This window comes from Neopelma chrysocephalum, unplaced genomic scaffold (assembly GCF_003984885.1).
Source record: "Neopelma chrysocephalum unplaced genomic scaffold, ASM398488v2 Primary Assembly neopelma1_139, whole genome shotgun sequence".
Taxonomy (NCBI): domain Eukaryota; kingdom Metazoa; phylum Chordata; class Aves; order Passeriformes; family Pipridae; genus Neopelma; species Neopelma chrysocephalum.
This window is the reverse complement of record NW_020897801.1, coordinates 2458074-2470664: the sequence shown is the minus strand read 5'-3', so window position 1 is coordinate 2470664 and position 12591 is coordinate 2458074. Positions and strand designations below refer to the sequence as shown.

At 43.6% G+C, this 12591-nt stretch overlaps 1 protein-coding gene across 3 annotated transcripts in view; it reads right to left on the bottom strand.

The window, feature by feature from the left end:
* The window catches only part of AEBP2 (AE binding protein 2), a 46026-nt gene extending 35563 nt beyond the window's left edge, over positions 1-10463 (bottom strand). For all 3 annotated transcript variants that reach the window (XM_027699707.1, XM_027699708.1, XM_027699709.1), the window contains exon 1: positions 9784-10463. In XM_027699707.1, coding sequence (XP_027555508.1) covers positions 9784-10457 — 674 coding nt within the window. In that variant the 5' untranslated portion in view covers positions 10458-10463. The remainder of the gene's footprint in view (positions 1-9783) is intronic.
* Between the last annotated feature and the right edge of the window lie 2128 nt (positions 10464-12591).

The window sequence follows — 12591 nt, the reverse complement described above, 5'->3', positions numbered from 1 at the left end:
AATGCAGTGCTCAAGGCAACTGTACACCACTGTCAAAGCAGATTTAAATTAATATTTGCTTCATGCTCTCCAAATGATCATGCCAATTTAAAAGTGAGATTAAAATAGATCCTAAGAAAAAGAGAGTTAATAAAACATGAGCAACCACCATGAGCCAACAACACAACAGAAAAGTTTGACATTTGCCCGATCTTATTTTGTTCCTCTGCCCATATTTGGTAAATTTGGTATTTTATCATGAATCTAGACTGGTAACAGATAAACTCCCGCTATTAAATTTCAATGTTTTATCAATTTAATTCCCCAAACCAAACATTTATGTTTCACAAGCAAAATAGTTTGTCTTATTTTAATGGATGTAGTTTTGACTGTGGTATGGAAATGCCATAATGCTTTAAAGCTCTCACTGTTTCTTTTCATCTAACTAGCAACCAACCCAGAGAGAATCTTCAAAGCAGACAGAAAGTAACTTCAACAACCTGTATTTCTAAGGCTTCTTCTTTTATGATTTTGCTGAAAAAAACATTTGTCTTTAATTTAAATAGAAAGCATCCAAAATAATGACTGATAACAATCAGTTTCTGAATTCAGGAAAACCTACAATCAGCAAGAGAAAAAACAGTGTATGCAGGTAAACCACCATCAAAACGAACCCAGAACAAAAACAGATTGCAGAACACTAAATGGCTGCCAAACAGAAAGATAATTCACATGGCAACAAGAAATTAGAATACCTGGATCAAAAGAATAAGCCAGAACTATGTGAAGTGAAAGTCCACCACTGTGTTTTGAAGGCAGTACCTTCTGTTCACATCTGCTCTTGCACATCACACCCACAAAGACCCTGAAAGCAGACAGACCACACAACTGACTGTGGCTCTTCAGAGGAAAGGGAGGCAAAATCGGACAGGCAAAAACTGACTATGTCAGACAATTTACTCAGTGAACACGAGGGAGAATCAACCTCGGAAGTAAGAGACAGAATACTAAAATGTCCAGAGGGATAGAAAAGGAAAACAGTCATGTTTGGTGGTCTAACATTTTCCAGAAACACCTTTAAGCTTTTCGTATCTTTAGGTAAGTAAAAGCTACATTAAAGTAACTTCCTACATCAAGAAAAAAGACCATGATTTCCAGGACTGCATGACTGAAGAGAGCACCCACTCACTTGGAAGCAGTTGTGCTTCTGAATCACTTATGCTTTTTTTTTTTTTGGAAATCAAACCTATCAAATCTATGCTTTACACATATTAAGTTATTCTAGCAGAAACTTCTCAAAATGAACAAGGCTCAAAAATATTTTTATAAATCAATCTTAAAAACAAAACTGCAAAACTCTATTGAATATACATATTGTTATATGACTACTAAGAAATCAACACAGTGGAAAATAAAGCAGTCAAGGGACAGAACTTTATACAGCATGACAAGTGGTAACATTAAAAACTTGTTTTGAAATTCTTTTTGAAGCAGCAACTTATTTTAGAGTAAAGTTATGTCTAGATAAAGTATAAATACCTAGAAAAGGGAACAACACTCACTCAGACTGATAATATTAAACCAAGGAAGATAGGAAGGCTCTTTGAGATAGAGAAATCGAAGGAACTTAAAATAACAAACATGCACAGGAAACAAAACAAGACTGAGAAAGTGTGTTATGATTCACCACCTCTAGAGCTTTTTCCACTCTTCTGGATCACTTACTTTGATTATTTAGATTGCTAGCCCTACAATATTTGGGCTCATCACACTTACATAACACAAACCCAGGTTATCACAGAATCTGTGGCACACAGAGGAACAGGCAACGCAATAAAAAAACTTGGAATGCCAAAATATCCATGGAGAAGTGAGAAAATAGAGCAGGTTAAACATACATGCCTTGTGATATGACAGCACAAAGACTACATGTGAAAAAGGATTACACAAATCAAGAAACTGTAAGTGATTCTGCCTTAAAGATACAAATAAAACTGACTCTCATTTCTGAGAACCGCGTTACCTTCAACTTCATCATCTCCCTGAAAAGTCAGGGAACAGCAACAAGTGGTTCATAACTGAAAATGATAAAAGACTATGTTTACTAGTACAGCTTAAGAAAAGCAGAGAAGAAACACATTCACTCAAAGAACCACCAGAAATAATTTGGTTTTTTAACAGTGCTTCCTTCTCATTCCAAGAATTCTAATCAGTCTGAAGTAGCCTAATCAGCACTGGGAGGTAACAGCCTCCAGGTGCAGGGGAAATTTCCTTGACACTGCTGTAACTATTACCCTCCCATTCTCCCAACCTCAGGATACCTTCCCTTACCCCCAGAACACCTAACACAGAAAACTAGAAGAAGGCAAAATGACCACACAGAGATGTAAAACACACACAGGAGACCTAAAAAAACCCTCCAGTTTTAGTCATCATCACGTTAGGCTCAACTTAATACAGAATAAAACTACTAGGGTAGCAGCTAGGAAAACACTAGGAAAACAGCTAGGATAGCATTGTATAAAGTAGCAGCTTTGCCTATTTATACCCCAGTGAATAGTTGCTACTTCAAGTATTAACCAGGCATCAAAAGCAGAGAAGCCCACAAAGTAAAACTCCACTAATTGGCTCAATTCATAATAGAAAGGTCATAAATTAAGGTCTGATTCCTGTTCTGCTGGACACTGAATTACCTTCCATTTCTATCAATTGTCTAATCTGTAACTTAGTATGCAAGTTAGCCTAGGAAAGTCTACTTAAAGACAGGCCAAAAGTAGTTTTACTTCAAAGGAAAACAAAAATTTACATTTCTCTCTTTGCTCTGCATATATTGAAAATATTTTCTTTGCATCTCTAAGATTTTTTTTCATTTGGAATCTAAGTTGTTATTACAGCACACAATAAACTATAATGACCAAAATAAGGGTTTTACAGCAATTTTACAGGGGAACTAGTAATTTGTGTAAGATACTGCGTGGAACAACATTAATGAATATTCTTTATGTTATTATTTAGGCATATTTAATAAATTATAATACCACGATACATGCCAATAATCTTGGGTTTTTGCAAGTCTCTCAATGCAAACAACTTAGGTGCATTTTTCTTCCTCTGACCCTACACAAGCTATTTGAATTACACCACTCCCCTACAGTGCAGCAGGATGACAACAGGACTTTCTAGATTATCACAAATCTTTTGCTTTTCTATCACTATCAAATATCTTAGAATACACCTTAAGTAAGCCTCTATTAAAGAAAGTATACATTAAGCATTAGCAACTGAAGTTCAGCAAAATTTATTTAAGAACTTAAATTCCAGTATAGAGAAGAAAATTAGGTATGGGAAAAGAAATCCCAGTTCTTTTTTCTTTCGCATGTTACCATCGTTAAGGGAAAAATGTACATCAGTAATGCAAGTGAGAGGCTTCATATTTTTTCCCCAATTATTTGTTGTTTTTTAACACTGCAAAACCACAACGTGAGAATTGTAATCACTATCTTAGCATATCACAAAACCAGTGATAAATAGCAAGCATAACATGGAATATTTGTATTTCATTTTCTAATGCAAATTTATTTGAACACATTCATATTCTAAGTGAACTCTGTATACAATACAGATAAAGCTATAAAAAGTAACCAGTTACAAGAATAGATAATCAAAGAAACCTCTACTTCAAAAAAACTCTTACAAAACTACCACTTTTGTGTTTCTGCAAGTTATGCCACTGTATTTTTTTAACAGCAGCTGGAAGAGTGGATAAAACTCACTGTTCATACAAAGAAGTTCCTTACCCTCTTCTGTTCCCTTCTCCTGCATAACTGGAGATTACATTCCCACCTGTTTCAAGGATTCCCTGCAATTACTTGGCTCCTTTACAGGAGGGACCAATTTTTCGCTTCCTTTGGGTCAAGTTCTCGTTTTCTCCTCAGGCTATCAGACATATCTCATTCCCTATCACAGCAAAAGTTTTCTGTGTGTACCTCATGTCATCCCCCTGCCAGAAACCTCTATTCCCATCTCAACAGCTCCATCTGCTCCCTTCTAATCCATGTACTCACTTTCCCACCCAAACAGCAGACTGCTCTACAACTCCCTCAGTGCAATGGGTCCTACTTCCATACTTCTTCCATGCTCACTCTCCCTGCTGCTCATTCCCCCGCTGTTACTCTCCAACCGGGCAGGGGTTTCCAAAAAATACATAAATATATTAAAGGTACTGGAAAGCTGTGGAATAAGAGTGGTATGGTAGAACATTTCCACTGCATCATCCAAGAGAGTTAGTTTTATCTGTGACCAGCTCCACAAATGCATGATGTCACATCTCTGCCAAAAGGCTGTTCAGGCTGCACGTAACACCCTGTTTAACTCCTCTGAAAAGTAAAAAAGGGAAAAAAGAAGAAATACCCAGACAGGTTTTTTCCACTACTGCCTAGGAAATTCCCTGAAAAAAACCCCAATCAAACCTTGTATTTAGAAGTTACCAGACTCGATGATGTCACAAACTTACACAAAATGCACACAGACCTGAGTGGATGTACAAACCCAACAGAAACGCAAAACCATTTCTCTCTTCCACTGAATAGGAAAATGTTTTTCTCAAATTCTATGAAGTATATTTACATCTTACTACAATAACTATAACAGCTCATTATACCAAGCTCTTTCATCTAGTTCACAAAAAGACCTCATGTTAACCACTCAATTATACCAACCAACAGCTTTAGCAATAAAGATACTCGCCATACAAAATATCTGGGCTGTTTTGTCTTCCCATCAAAAGCTATTTTCTCCAGTGCCAGAAAGGCCTGAACATAACCATTACAGAAACAAGGGGTTTATTTTGCAATTTGAAAGCAAACAACTACAGCAATACATGCAGTTAGAAATGCTGAAAATATCATTTCTCAGCAGAATTTTGGAAACTCGGGTGAACTTCTATACAGCTCACTCTGACATGGCAATATTACACACACTCTAAAAAAAAAATCTAACGACTTAACCACCTTTCCATAAGTGCTAATGAATGATTCTTCACTTCCTGGATAGGAACAAGTGAGACTGTGCAGCACAGAGAGGCCTGAAGTACTTTTTAATCTGGTCACATGGATACATGAAGCACACCTATTAGTACCACATGCCTTCCTGATTATATTACGAATTTACCATTCTGCCTTCATATAAACATCACTCATGCAACTCACATGCCACTGCTGAGTCAGTCTCGAAAATTCTTCACTTTTAAGACTTCAAAAGCTAGATAAAGACTATAATTAAAACTTGAAACAACTAACATTTTAAAATCAGCATACATCTTAAAGGTTGAGAAGGCCTCCATTTTAAACCAGATTAAAAAGATTCAGACCAGATCCTGCATTTTTTACGTCCAGATTTCTTATTTTTCAAGTTGTTAGTTACACACAGCCCCATCTCACTCAGTAAAGTGAACAAACCTGACAATCTGAAGCACAAAAAGGTTTATTACTGAAAAACTTTCCTGAAATGTCTGGTTTCAAAACTACCCATCTATTAAATAGGAACAGAATAATAACATTTCTAGAAGTATTCTGCAAGTCTAATGTGGTTAAGATAACTCAAATTTTCCTTGAGTATTATTGAGTATTCCTTGAGTCAGTCCCCCACAATAACTGGTTGTGTTGGTGAATAACAAATATGAAAAAAGCCCCCCACAAAAAAAAAACAAACACACAAACAAGAAAATAAAGCCTTACAAGTAACATGAAAATTGCCCACTCTGTGACAAAGATGGACATTAATTAGTGCTGTGCCTGAGGGAAAGATCACTACATTAGGTCCAAAGACAACCTGTTACACTTGGCCTACCAGCAAGTCAATCAGCACTTAGGTATCAGTCAGGAAAAAAGCCGATACCTGCAGCTAAAACGTTCTTTTCCAGTGCTCCTTGCCTGGTCAGTAAGAGGAGGGAGGAAAGGATAAACTGCTAAGGAGGGTAAAGATGATGCAAGAACAGAAAACCAGGAATAACTTCCAGGTGAGAGTACAAAGACATAAGACAAACGTACAAGGGTGAACAAAAACCCTTCATAAAGCTTTACTACTTATATTCCTGATCAACAACTTCTTAAAATTGCAAGATCTACCACTGTTCTCTAAATCAAACAAAATCTGATTACACTATTTCAGATTTAAATATACTTCCATAATAAACCTTCCGGGAAACAAGAATTCAATTATTTCAGTAATCTAACACTAAGTGTTTGTAAGAAAATATCCCAGTTCAGCAATAACACATCAGTGAGCTGCAGATGCATCTCCACTGCATTCACCTCAGCTGATTTATACCCAAATCCTGCATCTGCGTAGGTCCAGCTTCAGTACCTGTGGTCCAATGTGAAACTCAAATACTGTGTTTACAAGTTAACTGATCCATTATTTCTTCTTTTAAAAGTCCTATCAAACGTTTCTCAGCATTGCAGTAAGACTAGCAGCTCCAAAGGACCCTGGAGGGACACATCCATCCTTTTCAGCACATGTCTCAAATTAGGCAAAGGCACAAGTAAATGACCAGCATTCACATGCTGATAATAGTCTTTGTTCTAACTGTAAATCCAGAGGATAACTAGACTTGAATGCAGACTATTATTACTCAGCCAGCTTGCTCAGAAAGTCCTACACAAACTTCTGCGCAGTAGTGGGAACTTAGCACAATTCCCAGGGAAAAAAAAAACGGAATGGCTACAGCTCAACGAGGTACCTACCAGTCCTGGAGTTACTGCACTGAACTCTCCCGCTGAGCTGAAAATGCCACCTGGTTATTTATCCCAGGTATCACTCTGGGTTTTGATTTTTGGTTCTGGGTTTTTTTTTGAGAGGGAAGATAAGCATGCTTTTAAAAAGTAGAAAGTCTGTGTGCATGGAAATGGAATGTTAAAATTCACTCTAAATTTCAGGGTGTTGACGTTCACCATTATATTTGTTTCTTGTGTTCTTATAAATACTTACAAATTTCCTACAGTAATGCCTCAAATTATTTATTCTATTAGCAGATACTCTTAAAATATATTAAAATGTTAATAATAGAAGTTGCTGAACAGAAGTTAGATTTTGATCATATGCAAGATTTTCCTCTTCAGCTGTTTTATTTATATTTTATACTTGATACCACTGAGCCAAAAATCAGAGATAACACGCTGTGGAGAATGACAAAGATCATGCATAGGGAAATGGGAATTTGATCACTCATGGAATTCAGGCCCTCTTACCACACCCACTTATTCATTCAAATTTTCTAAAGAGGAAACAAGAAAAAAAATCCCAAGCCCAGGGGCATGATCTCAGTGCTACCAAACCTGCCTACAACAGGAGAGTCTTTACCAAGTACACCCTTCCACCAGCTTCCTCCTGCTAAACCCACGGACTGCAAAGTCAAGCCTGTCAGTTCCATCTCTTTCCTTTTCTCTCTCTTCCCTCCTCCAGGTAATCTTACTATACAACACTCTGAGATTCATGACACCAAGTTCCTCAGGACTTCAGAGACACAGGTAGTCAGCAAAGGTCATGAAGTACTGGACAATAAATTATTTCATATAAAACATCACTTAACAGATAAAATATCATTCTCTTAATCGTTACAGAACTTCCATTTTAATGCAGAGGTGACCAAATCAACGAATGATGAATTGTTTCAGGATTTCAATATCTATTATCATAAGCCTGTATCTCCAGTTTTAAGACTAAACTGTCCCCAGATCTTCTCTGATATTTCACCATCCCAACTCACATACTCTTAAGCTCTTCAGCACATCCCTTACCTTTTACAACACACTGTCTGATCATCTGAAAGGCACAGGATTATGCTGTGGCTGCCTTCCAATCAGCAGCAATCATTTGGATCGCTATGTCAAGCAAGAGACTTGCTGGACTACATGTGACAAAAATAATAAAGCATTCTAACACACTGCAGCAAAGAGCACACACCAAAGGAAATTTTCCATCCCCAGGAATAACAAATGGCACTCTTGGTAGCATTGCTCTTTTCCTAACCAACTTAACAAGCAGGCTTTGAAATTACAGCACAAAATGCCCTCTCAGCACCCCAAGTTCAAGACAAAACTTTGCAAAGATTAAAAACAAGGCACAGTCCTCATTTAAACCACTAAACACAACGAGTCCCACTCCTGCAACTGAGTCCCTATGGATGGTGCAGGGAAGGAGGAACGAAGGGCACACACGTGGATTTAACCGTGTGACTACAGCAAGAGAACCACGAGAACAATGACAGAGAAAGAAAGTAGCACAGCAGCTCTGAGTGCACAAGGCACAGTGACACTACTTCCAGAAAACCCCTGCGAGTTATTTCCGTTATTTCCTCAACCCACAAACTGACACGTGCTTGGATAAGATCAGGGTGAGATTCTGACTTTAATTCCACGAAAAACGAGAAACTACTATCTTAAAATACTGTCTTAAAATGCCTTTATGTACCTGCTGTTTTTCCAGAAGTCTACTCCCATACTTACTCAATTTCACGTAAAATCTCAGCTTCTGAACAACAACAAACAAACCCCAACATCCACACCCCCTTTCCATCTTGCACAAGTTTGGAAGAAAGAAAATGTGACTTCAACGAGTCTCAAAAGTCAGATGGAAACCAAAGAACTGAATTTTTTTCTGTCTTCTTCAGACTTTTAGGTCAATTACACGATTTTGGGGAACTGACTCACACGGGGTTTTGTTTGGTTGGTTTTAAGCCTCGAGGTCAGATCTAGTCATGCCCCACTTCTGAAATATGGGTATTTGTGTAGTTACACAGATCTTGATCTGACATATATTCAAAGTACGTTTCTGGACCAAACCACATAATTCTTCACGTTTAACAATGAAATTCTCTTAAGAAAGTACAAACAAAACTGTAATTGTTACTTAAACGTAACTCTAGCAGGGAAGTCTGATACTTCTTTTGCTAAACAAATGGAAAAATTGTACAAGTTTCTTAAACTATTTGAAGGGACTAGTTAGTAAAGGGACGTACAGCACTGTAAGGCTGTTCTTACGTCTATTTTCCATCCTATTTTCAGCTTTTCAATTAAACTGTTGCACACAACATCCAAGAAAGCTATTACACAAGCTATGTTCTTTGAAATGTTTGACTTAGGAGGCTGAAACAGACCTGAAAGGTGGAATATCCAACCATGTGTGAGAATTTGGTGGTGCCTTTCCACAGGAACCCAAGCTAAAATCTGGGTAAAATGAGATGAGTAGCTTTAACACAAAAAACCCTCAAGAACTAATCTTTACATTTACTATTTCAGAACTCGCCCAAAGATGACTTTGAGCCTCCAAAGCCTCGCTTAGTGCTGTGCGTGACTATTACTTGTGCACACGTAATACAGAAGGGCTGGTCTCCTTTTGATTTTAGCAAACTAGATTTTTTTTTCCCCCTTTGCTTTAAGATGTGACCATCGGCTTTCTACCTCTAGAGCAGAGCTCCCGTTGCGGGCACAGGTAGAACCGCATCAAGAAAACGCATTTCCCATTTCGAAGCCTCTGTACACCCTACATACGCCAGGACACAGCCCTGAGGAACCCCGAAAGCACCGTCTGAAAAAGACCCGCAGGGAAGAGGCGGCGGGAGGAGGCAGCGCCCGGCGGGGCCGCCCGGGGCTCTCGGGGCCGGGGGAGCGCCCCCTCCTCCCCGGGCAGGGCCGGGCTGTGCCGGGGGGCCCGGGGAGCAGGGGCGGGGGCCCGACACAACTTGGCCGGAGAAACCTGTGGCTGCCGCGACACCCCCGCGGGCGGGGAAGGGCGCCGGGCACTGACCTGTCCTCCGAGTCCATGCGGCTGAGGGGCTCCCCGTCCGAGGACATCTCCAGGCTGCCCCGCCGCCCGCCCGACGTGGCGCTGCCGCAGCTGCTGCCGCCGCCCGTGCCGGGGCCGGTGCCGTACCCCTCGTCGCCGCCGCTGGACACGCTGCTGGAGGAGCTGGAGCCGCCGCCGCCGCCGCGGCCCGGCCCGTCCCCCTGGCTGCCCCGGGGGCCCTTGGGCTCCTCCTTGGCGTCGGCCTCGCTGCCGCCGCCGGGGCTCGGCGAGCGGGTCTCGTCGCTGCAGCAGCCGCTGCTCGTGCTGCTGCTGCTGCTGCCCACCAGGCTGCTCTCCTCCTCCTCGCCGCCCTCCTCCTCCTCCTCCTCCTCCTCTTCCTCCTCCTCCTCCTCGTCCTCGTCCTCCCCGTCCCCGGCCTGGCTGGCGCTCTCCGGGCTGGGCTCCGACATGCTCTCCGCCTCGCCGTTCAGCAGCAGCAGCGGCTCCGGCTCCGCCGCGGCCGACGACGAGGGCGGCGGCGAGGACGAGGACCCGGCCGCGCCGGCGGCGGCCGCAGCCACCTCCACCGGCACCTCCACGGCCGTTTCCGCCTCCTCCTCCCCGGCGCCGGGCGCCGCCTGCCCGGGAAGGCGCCGCGGCGGCTCCGCCATGTCGCTGCAGCGAGCGGCCGCCATGGCGCCTGCGAGTCGCTCCGCGCGCGGCGGGGGCGTGCGCGCGCGAGAGCCCCGTGTGCGCGCCCGCGCGCGGCCCCCGGTGCGCGCTCCCGCGCCCTCCCTCGCGCACCCGCAACGACCGGGGAGGGGCGGGGCGGGGCAGGGAGGGGGCGGGGCCCGGCTCGTGCCGCCGCTGCCGCACGCGCTACGGAGCGCGCCCGGGGACAAACAACGCGCGGAGGGCGGAGCGGCGGCCGCCGCCCCCGGCTCGGAGGAGGGGGGGCAGAGTGGCAGAGGGGTGGAATACTCGGGGATCTCGGCTTGAGTAGCCCAAGGATCCCGGCTGGAATCCCCGGGGATCTCGGCTGGAATACCCCAGGGATCCCGGCTTGAATTCCCGGGGATCTCGGCTTGAATAGCCCAAGGATCCCGACTTGAATCCCCCGGAGATCCCAGCCTGAAACCCCCGGGCATCCCGGCCTGAATCCTCAGGGATCTTGCCTTGAAGCCCCCAGGGATCCCGGCCTCAATCTCCGGGGGATCCCGGAGCGAACCCTCAGGGACCCCGGCGACCCGCTGGAATCGCGTCATCCCCATTGACCGCCCCAGGGGGAAGCGGGAATCCCGCGGAGGCGCTCCCGGTCCCACTCCAGGACAAACCCCATAGCGTCCCACAGCAGGGCATCAGCATTCCTGGCTGCAATTCCCGGGGCGGGCTCAGGGTGCCGGAGGGAGGGGGCAGAGGGTCCGGGAGAAGCCCTGTGGAAGTGCCGGCCCCGCCATTCCGGAGCCCCGCGCTCCCCTCACGGCAGTGAGGGGGAAAGAGGGAACAGGGAGCTCTCCGGGAACAGAGAACCGGAGCTGCAGGCTCACGGTGTGAAACTACCGGGGGGGGGTTGGCCAAGGGGAATGTGCTGGCTGAGGCACAGAGGAGCCAGGAAAAGGGTTTCCGTGATGCCGACGAACAGGAATGGGGAAAGCAGCCGCGCTGTGCCGTGAGGGGAGAGAATAAACTCGGACACACTGGCCCTAACCATGCCCTGGCAGAGCAGGGGCTCGCTGGGTACCGGGCACAGGCTGTGTGACCAAAGGGAAGGCGAAACATCTCAGAGTCATGGAATTCCAACCCCCCTGCCATGGGCAGGGACACCTTCCACTAGACCAGGTCGCTCCAAGTCCCGTCCAGCCTGGCCTTGAACACTTCCAAGGATGGGGCATCCACAGTTTCTCTGGGCAACCTGTGCCTCACCACCCTCACAGTAAAGAATTTCTTCTTAATATCCAATCGAAGTGATTGAATTACTTCATTTAAACAAAATTAAAGCCATAGAGTTTAATGTACTAAAGCTGTGGAAATTTGTTAATTTTTTTTTCTCTCGAACCTAAACTCACTTCTGGAGATACTGAGTTAGTAAAGTTGTTGAGTTGGGAATTGTGCCATCTGAAAAGAAAGAAACCATCAGTGTATGTGTAGAAGGGGAAAGGTGAAGGATAGCTCAACAGAATGCCTGTCAGTCACGTACAAGACTTCAGGACAGAGTTTGAAAATTAATTTTAATAATAATAATGTAAAATAGGATAAAGTTTACAAAAGGTAGATCATGCCAGACTAATGTGACAGGCCTTTTGGCAAGAGCCTTGTGTACACAGGCATCAAGAAAGCGTTTGATAAAGTGTCATGTGGAAGTGATTAGAAAAAGTTTATAGGATGGGGATTTGCAGTAGAACAGGAAGATGAGTAGAATCTGATCACAGAGATAAAATCAGGTTATTTGACAAATTATTGGAGAGATGAAGAAGGCAATTGAAAGCATAAAATGCTATTCCACGTAAATTGTAAATGTCATTCATCTGTCAGTCTTTACCCAGCTCTTACAGAGCTTGCCACATTTAAAACCAAAATCATAGAGCTGTGGTAGTTTAGTTTAAAAACAAACTACAAAACACAGAACCACAACTCAGTCCAGAAAAACATCATGCCTTCTGCACACTGGGAAGAACATGACCAATTCAAGTTCCAGCAGGCATCTCTGACTTATCCCCAGAGATCCTAGATTCCAGGAGAAGTTACCCGTGTGGGATTAAGATCTGGAAAAGGTGCTCCTACGACCTAGATTTGCATAGCTGGAGATGGCTCCCAGCCCATCAGCACACG